At 45.1% G+C, this 21,005-nt stretch overlaps 1 protein-coding gene across 1 annotated transcript in view; it reads left to right on the top strand.

The window, feature by feature from the left end:
* Nucleotides 1-21,005, top strand: part of LOC144668059 (26S proteasome non-ATPase regulatory subunit 11) — a 100,444-nt gene that overhangs the window by 21,659 nt on the left and 57,780 nt on the right. Inside the window, exon 2 of the mRNA XM_078529819.1 lies at nucleotides 18,297-18,398. Within this exon, the coding sequence (XP_078385945.1) occupies nucleotides 18,297-18,398 (102 nt within the window). The remainder of the gene's footprint in view (nucleotides 1-18,296; nucleotides 18,399-21,005) is intronic.

The following is a 21,005-nucleotide window of genomic DNA, read 5'->3' as shown; positions in this document are numbered from 1 at the left end:
TATACCACAATGCTTCATTGGCTCCTGCATACTACATTTCAGCAAGTGCTAACTGGCGCTAATTGTGATAAAACCAGCTGCGCTTATCCACCCTTGCACATGATGGTTCACATTGGAGAGGTCTCCAGGTTTTTATCTTGCTATGTGTTATAAGTAGGGAGTTGACTGATAAAATGTGGAGGGACAGTTAAGAATATGAAGGCAGGCGCATACTTATATGAGGCAAGAGAGTTGAGAGAGTGCATAAATTTAGATACTGAATTGAAAAAAAATTCCTCCCTGCTGACCCTCTGAATTAATTGAGTTCTGTATTTTATTTCTTGTTCATCAACTTTCATAGCACCCTTGATTAGTTACTACTGTGGTAGAGGAAATGTTCAAGAATGTGTGTGCATATTATTCATACCACCAGACTGCTTGAGGGTTTATATTGGACTTTTTGGTAAAGTGCAGTCATGGATATGAATTTACCATTTGAACTTAGATGTCAGGTGGATCTATGTAGAAGACTCCTTCCTGCCTCCCCCAAAAAACCATTGGATCTTGTACAAAGCATTACAATTTTTCTGTCACTCCCATGAGGTTGGTAGCCATATAAAAAAACATTTTCTCCTTTGTTATTCTTATCCATTATTACTACCCTCTTCTAGTGCTATTTAAATAGCAACCCACTCTGTTGATTTTAGTCCCACCCACTGCACTGCGCTCCATTTTAAATTTCCATCTGAAGGAAATCCATGTTGGTTTGGTTTGATTCCAAATTAAGAATGAGATCCTGGACTGAAGGAGAGGGAAATTTACTGTTTAAGTATCTCAGTGCTGTGGAGGTGCACCACATGTTTAATTGTACTACTGCATATAAAGGCAGTCCTCCTTCCTTTTATGTCTCGAACAAAGCATGCATTTCTCCCGTTAAATGTTATAGTTTTAGAAGGTACATCCAAGTTAAAAACCATCTTCCAAAGTGCTCTTGATGTAGGAATTGTTACTTAGTTTGAAAATGTAACTTTATTATATAAGAATGACAAGAAACCAGGAAATGAAAGACCTATTATTCTATTGACTGCTGTGATACTTATTAGAATCTATAATTAAGGACAGAGAAATTGAGTTAATTAGAGTGTGTCAACATGGATTTGTAAGGATAGGTTATAGCTAATGAACCCAATTAATTTATCTTTTATAGTAGTGGAGAGGGAAATGTCTATGGATGTAATTTCTATGAACTTTGAGAAGTCATTGTGAGGTTCCACATAAGAGATTATTAGCTAAAATTAAAGTGCATGGAATTGAAGGCAAATTATTGACCTGGCTAGGAGATTGGCTAGATGTTAGAAGATAAAGTACAGGAGTAATGGGTGTGCAAATTGGAAAAAAGTGACCAATGGCATCTCAAAATCTCAACTATGCACTATATTCATCAGCAACTTGGATAATACAACAAAGTACCATATCCAAGTTTGCCTTTCCACAAAGATTGATGCTGTAGTAAGAAGTGAGAGGGAAACATAAAATTACAGAGACATTGATAGATTAGGCGAATGGGGAAAACTGAGGCAGATGCACTCCAATACAAGAAAGTGTGAGGACATCCATTTTGGACCAAAAAAGGATAGACCTGAGTTAGTGGTGGCAGCTCTCCCTTGATTTGAAGACGACGTCTCCCCAGGGTTGAGAGTTTCTGCCATGGACCTTCATGTGACTTTCAGTTCTTGACCTGTGGATCCTTGGGCACATGGGGCAGGGCATGCCAACAGGTAGTGGGATCCAGAGTGCAGGATTTGCTGCCTTTTCTTCTCTGCCACCACTCAGCCTCATTGTTAAAGCAATGGGGCTCAAAATGTGATGCAGCTTGATGAACAAATTTTTGCCATTTTGAACTATTGGAAGCAAGCTTTTCCTAGTCACTGAGGTCAACGCCACTGCACGTCAAAGAGAGCTTTGGTGTTTTCTTTATGCTCCCCTGGAACATTGGCCGTTTGAGAGTTGAGCTTAAAGGACCAGTCTGGGCGATGGTGTTTTGGCCATCCAGGGACAGTTGCAAGTCCATCAAAGTTGATTTTGTAGGAGTTTTACCTGAATACTTGTGGAACTGGCTTCAAGAAGAATACTAGTTTTTGTTCAGAAGGTGCATCAGAGACAATGATGGAATTTCTTTAGTTCTCTTATGTGTCACTGATGCACAGTCCAGTAATGGAGTCTCACACGGTACAGGAGCTTGGTGATGACAACTGTTCTGGGCACTGGGACTTATGTTGGTTTGTGGAGGTCTTTGTTGTCAAACACTTGCTCCTGTAGTTTGTAGAAGGCTGAACTGGGGGAATAGACTGGAGGGTATCAGGTGGTACTGTGGTTAAATGGACAAATGGTGTTTCTCTTAAGGATGACTGCTATCTGTCAAAGCTGAAAAGAGCGTTTTGAGCAACTCAACTGTGAATCCAGAGTGTGCCACCTGATGCCCTCCGGTCTATTCCCCCGTAGATCTGAGTATTTAAATAGTGAAAGACTAGCAACAGTGATGGTCCAAGGGGAATTAGATGTCCATGTATGCAGATCACTACAAATTGTAGTAGTCAGGAACAAAAAATAATCAAAAGGCTAGCAGAATGCTGGCCTTTGTTTTTGGAGCACTAGAATACAAGAGGGTAGAAGTCATGCAACACCTAGACAAAGCCCTGGTGCCACAACATCTGTCTATAGTTCTGGAAAAGATATATTGACCTTGGAAGGACTACAGCATAATGACCAGAATGTTACCAGAGCTCAAAGGGTTAGATTATAAAAAGGAAAAACTTGCATTATTTAGGGCTTTTCACAACCAGCAGACACAAAAGCACTTTACAGCTGCCTGTAGCGAATTACTTTTGAAGCGTAGTCATTGTTGTAATGTAGGAAACGCTACTACTAATTTGCGCTCAGCAAACTCCCAGAAACAGCAATGTGATAATGGCCAGATAATCTAAAAATCTGTGAAGTTGATTGAGGGATAAGTATTGGCCAGGGCACTGGGAATAACTCCCCTGCTCATCTTTGAAATAAGACCTTTAACATTCACCCAAGCAGCCACATGGGCCCTCAGTTTAACATCTCATCTGAAAGATGGCATCTCTAACAGTGCAATGCACTGTTAGTGCTACACTGGAGTGTCAGCTGAGGAGAAACTACATAAACTAGGGTTGTTTTCCCAGGAATGCTTTGGTGCGATTTGGTTGAGGTTTTTAGGATTTTGGAAGAAACTGCTGGAGTAGATGGAGATTAACTTTTTCTGCTGGTGGGAACCCCTCACAAGGGGCATAACCTTGAAATCAGAAGTAGATCATCCAGGAGAACAGTTAGTAAGCACATGGCTTGCAACTGTAGAACACTTCCACAAAAAGCAATAGATGCTAGCTTAATTAGTTATGTTAAAACTGAGATTAATAGATTTTTGCTGGTCATGGGTTTAAAACATTATGGAACAAAAGTTGGTAGATGAAGTTAAGATTAGCCATTGAATAGGCTCAAGGGGCCGAATGGTCTACTGTTATTTCTGAGTTCCTAAAACAAGCCTGAAATGACTCATTGTGATATGAAAGCTGCTCTTCATTATGGTAGTGTAAAATATCTTGAGAAACAGGAGCTTGTCTAAATCCTCACTTATGCAGGTATACTCGCTCAGGAATCATTCGCATTGATGCACTTCGAGTAAATTTCTGGCCAGTTTTGATTTTTTTTCTTCACTGTGATGCAGACATAACCCTTTAACTCCAGTTGGTGTGCAGGAAGCTTCTACTGTGAATTGGCAACAGTGTGGATCTTGAGCGTGTCAGTTACAATTAAACTCGAAATTGTATTGGTTTACAGTGAACAGGATGTAAACAGTTTCAAGGAATGTGGCCATATTAACTGCAAATAATTGTGCGGCTAACTGGTATATCCTGCTTTTTATATTCTTTCACAGGATGTGCGCGTCGCTGGCTATTACAGCACTTATTGCCCATCCCTAATAGCTCTTCAGAAGGTAGTGGTGAAAGCTGCCTTGTTGAACTGCTGCAGTCCATGTGTTGTGGGTGCACCTATAGTGTTGTTAAAGAAGCAGTTCCAGGATTCCAGTGACAGTGAAGGAATGCGTTATAGTTCCAAATCAGGATGGTGTGTGGCTTGAGGGAGCTTGTTGGTGGTGATATTCTCATGCATCTGTTGCCTTTATCCTTCTACTTAATAGAGGTTGCGGGTTTGGAATGCACTTGAGATGGAATGGGCATTAATAGTTATAGGTGATCAAACAGCAAAACTGATTTATGTTGAGAGGCTGGATGGAGAACCAAATTGAATAACAAGGACTGATAATGAATCAAGGACTTGATTTGGAGAGGTTCAAACTGCAAACTCCATATTTGTAATGGATGGTATCTCTTGCAATTGTCTTTTGTTTAAGGAAAAGAGCCAGAGCAGTGAGGAAGTTAACTGATCTACATGTTACAGTTTTAACGAAGAGAGATGGCTCTTGCTTTCCTCACGATCTGATTAAGAGGCACAGATAAACTGTTCTTGGTCAGTAACTGTGCTTTAGTAGTTTAAAATTCAATGACAGGTCAGATGTGGAAAATATGAATAATTGTGCAGATTGAATGTGCTTTTCTTTCTGCATTCTCCACATAGCACCAGGATAAGCTGAGGAGGGTAGATTATTTTACATTTTCTTTGATTGAGATATCCAATATGTAACTCTGCCTTATAAGATCATAAAAAATAGGAGCAGGATTAGGCCATTCAGCCCTTCAAGGCTGCTCCACCATTCAATAAGATCGTGGTTGATCTGATTGTGGCATTAACAGCACTTATTTGTTCTCCATTACCTTTGACTCCCTTGTCAATCAAAAATCTGTCAAACTCAGCCTTGAATATATTCAATAACAGCCTCCACTGCCCTCTGTTAGGTTTCAAAGTCTAATAACCCTCGGAGAGAAGAAATTCTTCCTCATTTCCATCTTAAATGAGAGCCACTTATTTTTAAACTAGGCTGCCTAGTTCGAGGTGCTCCCACAAGGGGAAACACCTACTCAGAATCCACCCTGTCAAGTCCCCTTATGGTAGATGCAACCTGCTCAACATTTTCTTGTAAGATGACCCTTTTGTTCCGGGAATCTTCTCTGAATTAGCTCCAATGCACTTCTTAAGTAAGGAGACCAAAACCGTACACGGCACTCTAGGTGTGGTCTCACCAATGAGCTGTACAGTTGTAGCAAGACTTTTACCTTTTTTTGCTCCATCCCCCTTCCAGCATTCCATTTGCCTTCCTAATTACTTGCTGTACCTGCAAGCTAACTTTTGTGATTCACATACAAAGACACCCAGATCCCCCTCTCCCACAGCATTGTACAGCCTTTCTCCATTTAAATAGGCAGTGTTTCTTAATGCAGCCACTAGATGACACACTACCCACACTTGCACAAATGCAGTGTCATTGTTTGAAATGTCACTGTCAGCGATGTCTCAGGCAGTTGCTTGTAATAAATTGTTGCTGATCAATCACAATCAAAGAAATTCTGCATTGTCAAATTTTGCTTGGCATGCATGCATCTATTGTAGTTTGAAAGTCAGCTGAAAACGTGCAGCCCCCACCCCACCTCGACACTCCCACTCCCTCCCAGCTGAACTTATTACTTGTACACTCCCTCCCGGCTGGACTCGCCGCCTCGTCACTTCCCTCCTGCCTGGGCTCGCTGCCAGCCTCCGTCCCGCCTGGGCTCGCCGCCCACCTGCCAGCCTCCCTCCCGCCTGGGCTCGCCGCCCACCTGCCAGCCTCCCAACCCCCTGGGCTCGCCGCCCACCTGCCAGCCTCCCTCCCACCTGGGCTCGCCGCCCACCTGCCAGCCTCCCTCCCGCCTGGGCTCGCCGCCCACCTGCCAGCCTCCCTCCCGCCTGTGCTCGCCACCCACCTGCCAGCCTCCCTCCCACCTGGACTCGCCGCCCACCTGCCAGCCTCCCTCCCGCCTGGGCTCGCCGCCCACCTGCCAGCCTCCCTCCCGCCTGGGCTCGCCACCCACCTGCCAGCCTCCCTCCCGCCTGGGCTCGCCGCCCACCTGCCAGCCTCCCTCCCGCCTGGGCTCGCCGCCCACCTGCCAGCCTCCCTCCCGCCTGGGCTCGCCGCCCACCTGCCAGCCTCCCTCCCGCCTGGGCTCGCCGCCCACCTGCCAGCCTCCCTCCCACCTGGGCTCGCCGCCCACCTGGGCTCGCCGCCCACCTGCCAGCCTCCCTCCTGCCTGGGCTCGCCGCCCACCTGCCAGCCTCCCTCCCGCCTGGGCTTGCCACCTCGCCCGTTGCGCTGACACTTCCAGGTCATCGAAGGCCATGGGGCAATGTCACCAGCAGGCTGCCCCCAGCATATTTGCAGAAGCTGGGGATGCACCATGCAGCAGCACCCAGAAACATTTCTCAAATGTTACATAGACCCAGTAGGGTTGCACTGGTGCTTATATCATTGTGTCTGGAAGGATTGTTAGTCTGACGTTAAATGGCTGTTTTTAATTGGTGTGTGCTCGTGTGGACAAGGAGCGATGTGAACTTGCTTGCCAATTGTGAGGTGGACATCTTTTTTTAATTCATTCTAGGAATGTTGGCATTACTTGCTAGGCTAGCATTTATTAACCATCCCTAATTGCCCTTGAGAAGATGGTGGTGAGCCGCCTTCTTGAACCCACAATGCTGTTAGGGAGGGAGTTCCAGGATTTTGACCCAGCGACAATGAAGGAACAGCAATATATTTCAAAGTCAGAATGGTGAGTGGCTTGGAGGGGAACTTGCAGGTGGTGCAGTTCCATGTGTCTGCTGCCCTTGTCCTTCTAGGTATTATTGGTCGTGGGTTTGGAAGGTGCTGTCTAAGGAGCCTTGGTGAGTTCCTGCAGTACATCTTGTAAATAGTGCGCCCTGCTGCTACTGTGCGTTGGTGGTGGTGGGTGGGTGTAAATGTTTGTGGATGGGTGCCAATCAAGTAGGCTGTTTTGTCTTGTGTGGTGTCGAGTTTCTTGAGTGTTGTTGGAGCTGCACTCATCCAGGCACATGGAAAGTATTTCATCACACTCCTGACTTATGCCTTGTTGATGGTGGACAACCTTTGGGGAGTCAGGAGGTGAGTCACTCACCGTAGGATTCCTAGCCTCTGACGTGCTCTTGTAGCCACAGTATTTATATGGCCAGCCCAGTTCATTTTCTGGTCAATGGTAACCCCCAGGATGTTGATAGTGGGGGATTGAATGATGGTAATGCCATTTTATGTCAAGGGACTCTGGTTAGATTCTCTCTTGTTGGAGATGGTCATTGCCTGGCACTTGTGTGGCTCAAATGTTACTTGCTACTTGTCAGCCCAAGCCTGGATATTGTCCAGGTCTTGCTGCATTTGGACATGGACTGCTTCAGTTTCTGAGGACTCGTGAGTGGCCCTGAACACCGTGCAATCATTAGCGAATATCCCCACTTCTGACCTTATGATGGAAGGAAGGTCGTTGATGAAGCAGCTGAAGATGGTTGGGCCTATGACACTACCTTGCGGTGATGCCGTGAAACTGAGGTGATTGACCTCCTACAACCACAACCATCTTCCTTTGTGCTAGGCATGACTCCAACCAGTGGAGTTTTCCCCTGATTCCCATTGACTCCAGTTTTGCTAGGGCCCCTTGATGCCCCACACACACAAATGCTGCCTTGATAGCAAGGGCAATCACTGACACCTCACCTCGGGTGTTCAGCTCTTTTGTCCATGTTTGAACCAAGGCTGTAAATAGGTCAGGAGCTGAGTGGCCCTGGCGGAACCCAAACTGAGGGTCAGTGAGCAGGTTATTGCTTAAGCAACTGCCACTTGATAGCACTGTTGATGACCCCTTCCATCACTTTACTGATGATTGAGAGTAGACTGATGGGATGGTAATTGGCCAGGTTGGATTTGTCGTACTTTTTAAGTACAGGACATACCCGGGCAGTTTTCCACATTGCCGAGTAGATACCAGTGCTGTAGCTGTACTGAGACATCTTGGCTAGGGACACTTCTAGTTCTGGAGCACAAGTCTTCAGTACTATTGCTGGAATATTGTCAAGGCCCTTAGCCTTTGCAGTAACCTTCAACCGTTTGTTGATATCATGTAATGGCAGCGGGAGGACAATATGAGGGCACCGTTGCAAGGACATGCTGTACATTGCAAGAGAGTTAGGTTGGTGAATGGATGACCCTTATTGGGGATCAGCTTTGTGAGTGGGTCAGGGCTGAGGTGTTCCCATGCCTCCTGTGCACCCAACTCCATGGCTGGCCATTGGCAGCAGCCAGTTGTGGTTCCCCCTTCAATTTCATTCTCCACCTCCTTGTCAGATGAGGCTTGTGCCTCCTCCTCTTCTGCAGGCTGATGTTTTCGCTTTTCCAGGTCAGGTTATGTAGCGCACAGTACGCAAATTACTGTTTGGGCGACCCATAATGGGTCTTGCTGCAGGGCACCACCCACCAAAGTGCATCTTCAGAAGACCAATAGTCTGCTCTGTTGTGACCTTTATTGTGACGTGACTGGCATTCTACCTTGCTTCTGCCTCACCGCAAGGGGATCTGGCGACATCATTGTCAGGTCCAAAGACAGTTGCCCCTGTCACAGAGGATCTATCCATTATAGACTCATAGACATCTCCAGCACAGAAGAATGCCGTTCGGCCTGTCGTGTCCGCACTGGTCAACAAAGATCTGACTGTGCTAATTCCATTTTCCAGCGTTTGGCTGGCAATGCAAGTGAATATCTAAATACTACTTAAACTCAATAATTCTTTCAGGCAGTGAGTTCCAGATTCCTACCACCCTCTGGGTGAAAACATTTCTCCTCAACTCCCCTCTGAGCCTTCTACCTCTTACCTTAAATCTTTGCCCCCTGGTTATTGACCCTTCTATTAATGGAAAATGTGCCTTCCTATCCACCCCATCTCTGCCCCTCATAATCTTATCAGGCCCCCATTCAACCTTCCTTACTCCAAGGAAAACAACCCCATCCTTTCCAATCTTTCATCATAGCTCAGACGCTCCAGCCCAGGCAGCATCCAGATAAATCTCCACAGCACTCTCTCCAGTGCAATCACTTCCTTCCTATATTGACCAGAACTGCACGCAGTACTCCAGTTGTGGCTTAACCAGCATCTTACACAGTTCCAGCATAACCTCTCTGCTCTTGCCTTTATTAGGCGAGGCATAGAATACAAGCATCCCATATGCTGCCTTAACCACCTTATCTACCTGTCCTGCTGTCTTCAGGGATCTATAGATATGCACACCAAGGTCCCTCTGATCTTCAGTACTTTCCAGGGTCCTACCATTCATAGTGTAATACCTTGCCTTGTTAGCACCCCCCCAAGTGCATTACCGATGGAATTAATCAGTGGCCTTAGGACAAATGGGTGCCAGCAGCTGCAGGTAGCACAGCACATAGGCATTGTGGCTGCTGATTGGATATCGTGCATTATTTGCTTCCTATGGTCACAGACTACCTACACATTGAGCAAATAGAAACCTCTTCTATTGATGAAAGCCACCAGTTGCTCTGGTGCCTTAATGGCAACATATGTGTAGTCTGTTATACCCTGAACACACAGAAACGTGGCCATGGCTGCAAATCACGTTGCTCTCCATCTGGAAGTCCTCATCCACCCTGAATCTCATGCACTCTCCAGCCCTCTTGTGCAGTGATTTTGTGACCTCTTTGGAAGGGTGAATGGCTGCTTATAGGATCCCACAAATGTAGGGTTGATCCCTAGGAGGAAGCAAAGTCATGGCAATTGAGACCTGTAGTGACTTCAAAGCCACTGGCATCTTGTGCCCGCTGTATCCCAGCGGGTGCAGGCTGTCCTACATTAAGACGCAGAGGTGGGTGACTGTCTGCTTTGAGAATCATGGTCTCTTCAGACATTGCTTCTTTAACATTTGCAGGTATATCCACCAAATCCTGTACATTGTTGGATGTACCGGGGCTTGCACCTGCCTTTCCCTTATTGCCTGGCCTCCTGTCCTTGTGCAGACCCCTGTCGATGCTGTTAGAGAGAGACTAAGTGAGCGGAGAGAGGAAAGGGATTCTGTTTGGGGGGGCGGAGAGGGAGAAGTGGACTTGGGGTGTTTGCGAAAGAGAGATGGATGGGGGGGGGGGCGCAGGAGAGAGATGAATGGACCGAGGAGATGGGGTGCAACAGAGAAGCATGGACTGGGGGAGGGAGTGATGGGCGAGAGAGAAACGGTCTGGGGAAGGGTGTGAGAGATGGGCTGGGAGAGGTGAGAGAGACATATCCACACTTTTTGAGGCATGGAGCTCTCCATCTCTGACTTTTCATGCAGTTCTGTTCTACCCCCACAGACTCCCCTCACCCCCAGAGGGAAACATCTACTTGTTGTTTTCTTCTCCTGATGTGCTTAACCATTATTGTTGTTTACAAGACGGTCTCAAATACATTTCAGAGGAAGGAATTTTTTATTGGGCTGTAACATCCGAACTCCGGGACATGGTATTGGAGGGAGGCGTGGAAGGTACCCCAAAGATGTGCTGGTGAACCCCTCCCAGAGGTTCACAGGTAAGGTTTGCATGGCAAATGCCTGGAAGTGCAAATTTCCCCATGGTAATCGCCCTGCACTGGTAACCATCCAAAAATGCAATTTAAATTGCAAACTTCAGATGGTTCCAACTGGGTTACATCAATAGTTACCCAGAAAAAGTTAGAAGAATTAAACCCTCTAACTTCTGGGTAACTGTTGTACAGAGCCACACGGGACTCTACACCACCCCCCTGCCCCTGGCCAGGACCAGAACTGACTCAAACCCCCAACGAAACCTGATCCGACGCCCCCAAGATCCTACTCGCTTACTTTATTCACTTGCCTGTCAAGAACCTTTAACCTTGGCTGGATCTTTAACTTACCTTGTTTACGGCAGTTAGTGCCGTAAAAAAGAGGGTGTGGCATCCTTGCATCCGACTGAGCTACATTCGATTCAAATCTGTAGGCACGCACTACACTGCCCAAATCTCTCCCAGCCTGAGTTGGAAGGTCGGGCGAGACAGGATAGAAAAAATATTCAGGTAAAAAAAAAACTAGGAACGGCATGGCAGTCTGACACTGATTGTCACTCCGAGGAAGTTCAGACCCAATATTTATTTGTGATTTCATTTCCTTCCTTAGCTGATCCTTTTACATCCCAGTGCAGTGTTCATTCTTGTCTAGCATAGTCTTCACTAGGTGAGTTACAGGGGTTACATTTAGGTAAGCTAGTGTTATCAGTTTACACATTGGCGTGTGAAATAATATGAAATCCAAAGTTGAGCTGATATCTTAAGCCCGATATCCCACCAGCCTGAACTATCAATTTCAACACTATTTTGAGTACTCTTGCCTCAACTTTGAAATGTTGCAGGGAGGAATTTAGACATGACATGAGCTCAATAAAGTCTTCTGACAGAAATGGAATCTCGTATTCAAATTGTGCCAAATAATTGTGGAACTCATGCTTAAGTTCCAGAGATTATAACTTACTATCTTTTGTGTATGGGTATTGATGTTGGCTGCGTTTGTCTAACAGCAGGGGTTGATTTATGACTGAGAGTAGCTGCAGTGTGAGGCACAAAGCTGGAGCATTTTAATAGGCAGCTCGTTGTCCCCATTAAGCTTGTCAGTGGCCCTGAGGATGACACTGTCCAGTCTGTTCCTTTCCCCAATAGCTCTGTATGCAAAGGTAGCAACAGCCTGCCTGTCCTGACATGTTGCAGCTGATGCTACCAGAATCCCAAAGGTACCTGCAGGCAGGGATATAGCAGTCACCTTAATCATGGGAGTATATCCTGGTGTCCTACCTATGCTCAGAAGCGATATGTCTGGGATCACCCAGATGTAATCCGACATAAATGCGATATGCTCACGTTTCCATAATGCCTAACCTTTGCATCACCCCTATGTTTCACATACAATTACAAATGGGCCCTTATCTTCTCCATCCTGAAAACGGGGCTGGCTAGCTTTCCTTGCCTCATAATCTACACCCCCAGGATCGACCTCATACCTGCTTCATCCCTTGTGCATATACTTGGTGGTAGTGTAGGGAGTCAGCAGCACTCCTGTAAGCTTGCGAATCTGACACACACACAGTGGTTGAGCATTTATGCTCTACATTCCACCTTTTGTTCATAATCCATATTCAATACATGGACTGCAAGCAGTTCAAGGCAGCACACCCACTCCATCTCAAGGGCAATTAGGGATGGGCAATAAATGCTGACCTCGCCAGTCGCACCCACGTCCATGAATTAAAGAAAATTCCAGCAGATTCCATGCTCCATCAGCTGGAGGATTTCCCTGGCTTGCTATATCATCCAGGCCCCATATGATATGCTGGGGAGCTCCCAGTTTGTCATCTTACAGCATTAACTATGTGTGCACAGTTTGATTGTCCTAGCTTGCTAGGTCTATACTGTTAATTTGAGCACCAGTCCATCTTCTAAGATACCAGCTCGCCCTTTTCCTTCCTCCCTCGTGATACTTGGTAGGCCATTCTGCAGAGCTCTTTCCATATCTAGGCTATCGATTTTGGCCAGACCCTTCATTACTGCCAGAATCCCATTTGGCCTAAGTCTTGCTTTCTCCTGCTGTGCTCAGCGTTATGGTTTTATAGTGCTTTGGTGTACATTGTGGGATACTTCGGGGTCCCTCATTTTCCATCGCCTGGTTATTTTTTGCTCAGAAAGCCTTGATAAGCTGTTGGAGTGTATGCTCATATAGTTTGCTATCTTTTCCCCCGCAGGCTTAAAATGGCTCCTTGCTTGACTCCATGCCAACTTCATTTCCCTGGTACCAGAGAAGAGCTTCTCCAGTCTTTACCTGTATGTGATAACCTCTCAATTGTGGGATCATACTGTGAGCCTTTCTTAAGTGAGCTAGCGAGTGAATGAGCAAGAGTTTATCAGAGCAGATGGATTGGCAGTCATTGCCTTTTCATCACCTGGGGAAGCATACCTTTTTTTGTGGGTAATACTAGAATGGGTGAAATTTGCGAAGGAATGGGTAGGGAACAGGACATTGGACATAATTGGGTGACTCTTTCAAGGTACTGGCACAATAGGGTCAAGGGGCCATATGGCTTCCATCTGTGCTGCAACATCCCAAAATTCCATGATTCCAAATGAGGATGGTGTGCTACTCAGAGCGAGACTTGCAGATGATGTTGTTAACATGAACTGAGAGATATGATAAAGATTGCAGTAAGTCCCGCTGTTCACAACTTCCTCTTTTGTGAATTTGCTTATCCGCACAAAAGTCTTTGTACAACCAGTTCACCCATTGCGGGCCCAAATGTTCACTCATCCGTGATTTTAAAAATAAAAAACAAAATCCATCTTTGGAAAATGCCACAAAAAAAAGAAAAACCATCTAAATAAACTTTTAAAAAAAGGAAGGTGTCCATGACCTATTTCTGCAGTAGAAAGTGCACACTGAGCATTTTGCCGTTGTTTGCATATGGGCATTCCTTGTTGCAGCGGTTTAATTCCTGGTCGCAGTCCACTCCATTCTCAAGTAAAGTATTTTAAGTGTGGCAAATTTGACAATTCTCATGTTTTTATTAAACAATTCCCCCAGTAAATTTCTCTTAAAACTGTTTTTAATTTAATTGCCTTTGATCCCTTGTACATGTAAAATTTTAGGATGGCTGGAACCTATCTAATAGACCCATATTGTAAAATATGTTCATCGTTTGCGAGGTTTTGCAGGAATATAACCCCAACAAATGGCAGGACTTTACTTACTGTCTATACAACTGTCACAACGTTAACTAGAGTAATCAACTGAAGCTTCATATGGCAATGTTTTGTCAAACACTCCCTTTAAACTGCATCAAGCAAGCATCAGTGGCAAAATTGTAAAGCAGTGCAAAGCTTGAATGATTAAGCATGTGGCTTAGATGTTAAATGCTCCTGAATCAGTGTATAACGTTTACATTGCTTGCATTTAAGGCAGCAGTATTGAGGTTTTGTAGCAGTGAGGGGGGGAAGGTGGTGGTGGTGCATGACAGCCAGGGTAAGCATTGGGTTTTGTTGAAGACTAGAATACAATTGATATGGCAGGCAGAGGTAGATGCTGGACCGTTGGAATATTCAAAGTGCCATTGTATGCCCCCTAGTGTCAGGGTTCAAAATACAGGGATGCAGAGAGCAAATTTTCCCTCAGAAGCCCCCCCAAAAAGCTCATGAAAAATCCATGAAGGGGTGACAAATAAGAGAAAAGTTGCCCCCGAATATGTAAGTGACAGAATCTGAGAGGATCTACTTCTCCAATCAAGGGCAGAGAGCGAGACTAGTGGGGGAAAGCAGAGCGAGAGAGACTGTGGGGGACTGAGGGATGCAGAGACCGGGCGGGTGGAGAGAGAGAGGCAGACTGCGTCAGGGTAGAGAGAGAGAGACGGACTGCATGGGGGTAGAGAGAGAGAGAGAGAGACGGACTGTGTGGGGGTGGAGAGAGAGAGACGGACTGCGTGGGGGTAGAGAGAGAGAGATGGACTGCGTGGGGGTAGAGAGAGAGAGTGAGAGAGACTGCGTGGGGGTAGAGAGAGAGAGACGGACTGCGTGGGGGTAGAGAGAGTGAGAGAGACTGCGTGGGGGTAGAGAGAGTGAGAGAGACTGCGTGGGGGTAGAGAGAGTGAGAGAGACTGCGTGGGGGTAGAGAGAGTGAGAGAGACTGCGTGGGGGTAGAGAGAGTGAGAGAGACTGCGTGGGGGTAGAGAGAGAGAGAGAGACTGCGTGGGGGTAGAGAGAGAGAGAGAGACGGACTGCGTGGGGGTAGAGAGTGTGAGAGAGACTGCGTGGGGGTAGAGAGAGTGAGAGAGACTGCGTGGGGGTAGAGAGAGAGAGAGAGAGAGACGGACTGCGTAGGGGTAGAGAGAGAGAGAGAGAGACGGGCTGCGCGGGGGGGAAGTGAGGGAGAGTGAGACACAGGCTGCGCGGGGGGAAGTGAGCGAGAGGCGGGCTGTGGTGGGGGGTGGGGTTGGGTGAGGGGTGGGGGGAGGAGAGAGTGTGGATACATAGATGTGTGTTCATCCCATAGAGGCACATGGTGTAGTTGCAGCCATGCTGACATCAATGTGCACATTGACAAATGGATCCTGGCTAGCTGGCAAATTGCCGACACACTTGGCACATGCAGAATGCACTTGGCTGCATTGGCAAGTCACACTCTGTTATTAATATTCTGCTTTACTATTCTTCCTCCCAAAGTTGACAACCTCACATTTTCCCACATTATACTCCATGTGCCAAATTTGTGCCTAACTACTTAACTTATCTGTATCCCTTTGCAGACTCTTAGTATCCTCCTCAAACTTGCTTTCCTACCTATCTTTGTGTCATCAGCAAATTTGGTTACGATCCAACCTGTCCCTTCACATAATCATTAATATAGTTGGTAAATAGTTGAGACCTCAGCACTGATTCCTGTGGCACTCCACTCGTTAGCTTACCAACGGAAAAATGATCCATTTATTCTGACTGTTTCATGTTAGTTAGCCAAACCTCTATCCATGCTAATATATTACCCCCAACACCATGAATTCTTACCTTGTGCGGTACCTTTTACGTGGCACCTTTTCGAATGCCTTTTGGAAATCCAAATCTACTACTTGTTCCCGTTTAATCCACCCTGCTTGTTAAATCCTCAAAGAACTCCAACACCATTTGCCTTTTACAAAACCATATTGACTCTGCCTGATTGTATTATGGTTTTCTAAATGTCCTGCTACTACGTCCAGGATAATGGATTCTTGCATTTTCCCAATTAACAGATGTTGGTCTAATTGGCCCATGATTTCCTGCTTTCTGTTTCCCTTCTTTCTTGAATAGTGGTGTTACATTTGTATTTTCCAATTTTCTGGGACCTTTTCAGAATCTGGGGAATTTTGGAAGATTACAACCAATGCGTCTACCATCTCTGCAGCAACTTCTAAGACTGGTTCGCCAGTCTTAGAAGTTGCTGCAGAGATGGTAGACGCATTGGATGTAATCCAATGACAGGGGACCTGTCAACCTTCCATTCCATTAGTTTTCCTAGTACTTTTTCACTAGTGATAGAGATTGTTTTTAAGTTCCCCCTTTTTGTCCCCTGCCTTTCTATTGTTCTTGGGATGCTTTTTGTGCTTACTGCTGTGCAGACAGATAGAAAACACTTGTTCAAAGTCTCTGCCATTTCCTTGATCCCCATTATTAGTTCCCCAGACTCACCCTCTGAGGGCCTCTAAGGCCTCCTGCATTGCTACTTTCTGGATCTCCTTACTGACCTCATTTGTAGTCACACCCGTCTGTTCCTGACCACAGACCAAATCTGAAGTACCAAACTTAAAGGGTGTGACTGCCTTCTGGAACAAGGTGTCCGGGTAGCTTTCCCCCTCCTGAATGCATGCGTCTGAAGCTCTGACTGCGGCTCATTAACTCTGAACCGAAGCTCCTCGAGCTGTGGATGCTGCAGATGTTGCCCACCTATCCTGCCATCTTTATTTTGTTTTCATTTAACAAATTAGGTTTCAAGTTTAGAAATATTACTCTGCGATTTTCCATAGTTATGAATAGCATTTAACCTGTTATGCTAGAAATTTAATACAATACTTGTATTTCCCCAGTACCAGTTTAAATTACTATTTTAAAAACACCCACAGGCCAATTTATCAGCGAGATTTAAAATGTTTAGTTCACTCAGCGCTATAAAGCTTTAAGCACCAGGTGGTGCTTCTTGTGTTTCTTGTCGGCTTGAGGTTTTCCCTTTTTACCGATCTTCCGCACTCAAAGGCAGAAAGCTTGCCGCTTGTGCCTTTGGAAACTTGTTGAAGGAACCTGGAGATAAATAGATATTGGCTCTTTTATTGATTATAGAGTACCAGGTCCTCATGATAGCAGGCATCCCTAAAGGGCTGATAAACCCTTTCCTGTGGCGTTTGTTGCCTCAATTGGTTGACCCCTCACCCATTTTACAGACAAAAAAAAATGATTGCAATGTGTCCATTACGGCAGGGAGCATGTGCTTTACTGGTGAATGCAGCAGAAGAGGTGTTGGGAATGATGCTTGAAACCAGGATTAAGCCCCCCTCATACATTCGCAAATGACCTAACTCTTGTTTCAGGTTCCCTCTCCAAAATTGTTCATCCCTGAATGTCACCAAAAAAAACAACTTTTTTTTAAAAAAGGTGCTTGGCTGAATCTTGAGCTGAGAGACACAATGCTGAAGCACTTTCCTCCCATCCATTCCCCACAAAGATCTACCTGAGGGTTGCTGACAACGCAGCACAAGAGGCTGAAATCCTCTTTGCAGCCAATCCATCTGACAGACTAAGCAGGCTTTAACAGTCAAAAGCAAAAAAGGACAGATGCTGGAAATCTGAAATAAAAACAGGAAATGATGGAAAAACTCAGTTCTGGTAGCATCTGTGGTGAAAGAAACAAAGTTTCAAGTCCGTGTAACTCTTTGGAGGAAGTCATACAGACTCAATGTTAGCTGTGTTTCTCTCTCCACAGATCCTGCCAGACCTGCTGAGTTTTTCCAGCATTTACTGTTTTTATTTCAGGCTTTGACACTCGCTAGTCTTGTGGAATTAAGGCCCGATGCCTAATACAGTGTGTGCCTTAGCACTACCCGTTCCATTGCACAGATCATTCCTGGTGCCCAATTCACAGAAGCCTGCTGATGAAGACCTATTTCTAGACTATTGTCTAATTTTCAGGACCTAAGCTGACTCAGTATGTTAACAGCAATTTACTTTAGTATTTGAGAGTAAAACCAAACTCATTGGGTGTTATAGGCAGAATTTGTTTCTGCATGGTGACCAGCCTGTTGATTACTCATCGTGCGACCCCTTCGCAGGGACCTATATCAGTTGTGGGGACACCTGTAGCCTCTTGGAAAGCGTGTATAAATAAAACTTGCAATACAAAGAGGAGATTTGTATTCACAATGTTTACAGACTGCATCCTGTGTGAAGTTTCCCTTCCTTGACCCTTACTACCACAAAGAAGTTGACCATCTAAAGTTACAAAGCTGGTTTTCCTGTAAGTTTTCACTTGTTAGAAACTATAAGCACTAACATTTTGAAGGGCTTTTCTTCAGCTAAATGCTATGAGTGCATTTTACAAAACCATTGAGAAGCCTGCTGCACAAGCCTCCTAAGTGATGTATCTGCAAGCATTTTGACAGTGCACAAAAACCCATGTAGGCATGACAAAAGCCCAAGCTAGTACATTTTTCCAATGATACTGGACTAAATGTCTCATTTGTTCTATCTTTCAGTGAAACGTGATATCCAGCAAGATGATGAAGAAGCTGTCCGTGTTAAGGAACAGAGCATCCTGGAGCTGGGGGGTCTCTTAGCCAAAACGGGGCAAGCAGCAGGTAAACTATAGAGCAGTTGTCTCTCTAATTGAGGTGCAATGTGTACAACAACATGTATAGAGTGCATGTGAGGCCGGGCGACAAAACTTGTTTCTAATGGAGCATTCTGTTTCTGTATACATGTATACTGAAATTCTGTATACATGTGTTGCATTAAAAGGTATTCTGCTGGATCCTAGAAGAGAAAAATCAGATCCCTGGTGATCCTTTCCTGTTTTAAGTTTTCAATTTGCTGATCAGAGGCAGCCTTAGAGCAGATGTTATCAAGTGGTCCTATCCTGGGCTATATCCTGTTCTGTGTGCAAACTGAAATTATTTCTGTCAGCATTATTTCAATGATTTTAGAACTTGAAGTTAGTTTCCTCTTAAAACTATTTTTCTTTTGACAGTTTCTGGGCATTAAGTAATTTTCACAATGATATGTGACAGAAGGAGACCGTTCAGCCTATTGTGCTTGTGTGGCTTTTTGAAAGCTTTATCCAATTAGTCCCACTCCCTGCTCACTACCAACATACCTCATTCTTTTCCCCCTTCAATTATTTATCTAATTTCTTTTTTAAAAAGTTGCGATTGATTTTGTTTCTACCACACTTTCAGGCAATCCATTACAGAGTGTCGTAACTCACTATATTTACAAATAATTCTGTCCTGGTCATTTTGCCAGTTACCTTCCGGGGCATATAATTTTATTTGTGGTTTAATTGGCCTTGTAGTGGAAAAATACAGCATAATGTCTCATTGATTGAATGGCTTGCCTTCAGTTGTTTAGGTAGTTTGTTCAAATATTCCTGAAAAAAGAGACATGCTGCCGAAGCCTTTCGTCTTGTACCCATCAGGCGAATGCAAGGATGCCAAGTTAAAATGATCACAACAATTTATATCACAGGAGAAAAAGATGTTGGTTGGCAAGTCAAATCTGATTAGCCAAGGCGTTGCCATGGAAAAAGCAACAGGGAACTGTAGGCTTCCCAAGCTCCCACATATTTTGAAAACAACACAAGGCTTGAACATTTTCCTTTTGTATGCAGCGAAACAAGCGTGAATGAGCCACATTACAAGCCCATCTGATTATCTTGAGTTAGTTGTTAGTATAGCTATTAGCATACCCAGGATTGTTCAGCAAGTGCTGGCCAATTGCAGAATCACACCCAGTAGCAGATATTTTGTTTTGGGTTTGGCAAGCGCAGACGGGTTGAATACAGTCTGTACTCTATTACAAGCAACCGAAGGAATGTGCTATTTGATTCGATCAGCCAATTGCTGGAACACATCTGATGTTGCACAAGCACTGAAATTCATGCACGACTTTGCTCAATTGTGTGGTAGGCAGAACATTTTTTTGGACTCGCTGCAGCATCCTTTTAGTGGAAAATGCCACTTGCATAGTTTTATTATTTAGTGAATGCAAATCCCCAAAGCCAAGCAACAGCTGCCTCATTTGCTGAGTTTAAAGGTGATTAGTCCATCACTTAGTCTGTCGAGGGGACACGCCTTGCTAATGTGCAGCATTGTTTGTGTCCTCCCACAAGCAAATAAGGAGTTTGTACTGAGGCCCCAGTGCACAGTGGCCTTGGCTTGTCCTGAACCTGTTTAGCAAGAACCACTTTTGCTGTGGTAGTTCAAAGTCTGCCATTCACTAGATGGGGTTTATCACAAGGAACTTGTTGGTGATTTATGTTTCCCATTCCCTGATCCAAAGGATGTTTGCTAGTGATTTTTTCACAGGAAGGGTGCTCAGATAGAAGGCAGAACAGGTTGTCATGGAGTGGTAAATGAGGTGCAGCACAGAAGGTTTCAACCAGCTTTTAGGTTTTCGTTAGTTAGCAGTAGTGTGGGGGAGTGATGTTTGTGAGAGCAGGAAGCCAAGGGAGCGGTGTTGAGCAGAGAGTTCCAAGTTATTATGCACATTGTTCTATTCAGTTGAGTGTCAACAAGATGTGTGTGCATGGTGATCGTTTGCTAGACAGGTGCACGATACTCTGCTGTGGAGTATGATAGAGCAACTGCTGAGGTCTGGAGTGTTGCGGCAGCAGCACCACAACTAGATCCAGCAAGTTTGGTTAGTAAGTTGTTTCTGGTTTTCACCTTTGCTGCTGTTTTCTTCAGATGTTCCTGGAAGGACACAGTCCTATCTAGAGTCACTCCCAAGTATGTTGGGTTTTGATCATGCTTTAGTCTCTGACCATCCATGTAGATATGAAATTCTCTTTTGGCACTGGCATTATGGAGGTGGAATACGTTGGACATAGAGGAATTCAGTGTGAGACGTCATGTGCTGCAGTAGTCCATCAACTTTATTAGGGATCTGGCCCAGAGTGCAGAAGGATGGAACTTGGGTGGCACAACAGATGTCATTGGCGTAGATGAACTTATGGGCATGGTTGTTGGCAGGTCATTTGTATATACATTGAACAAGCTTGGGGCTAGCACTAAGCCCTGTGATAGTCCATTGGTCAGTCTTCTTCATGCGTTTTTCCCTTGCCCAAGTGAACTCTGAATTGTCCATTGCAAAGGAGTATTTCAACAACTGTCCTGACCTAGGTTGGAAGCATTATGGACAGCTTTAGGAGCAGGCCAGTATGCCACATTGCATTGTAAGTAGCTATG

Source organism: Cetorhinus maximus, chromosome 25 (genome assembly GCF_964194155.1).
Source record: "Cetorhinus maximus chromosome 25, sCetMax3.hap1.1, whole genome shotgun sequence".
Classification (NCBI taxonomy): Eukaryota; Metazoa; Chordata; class Chondrichthyes; order Lamniformes; family Cetorhinidae; genus Cetorhinus; species Cetorhinus maximus.
The sequence above is the reverse complement of the archived record's forward strand: the minus strand, read 5'-3'. Positions and strand labels throughout refer to the sequence as shown.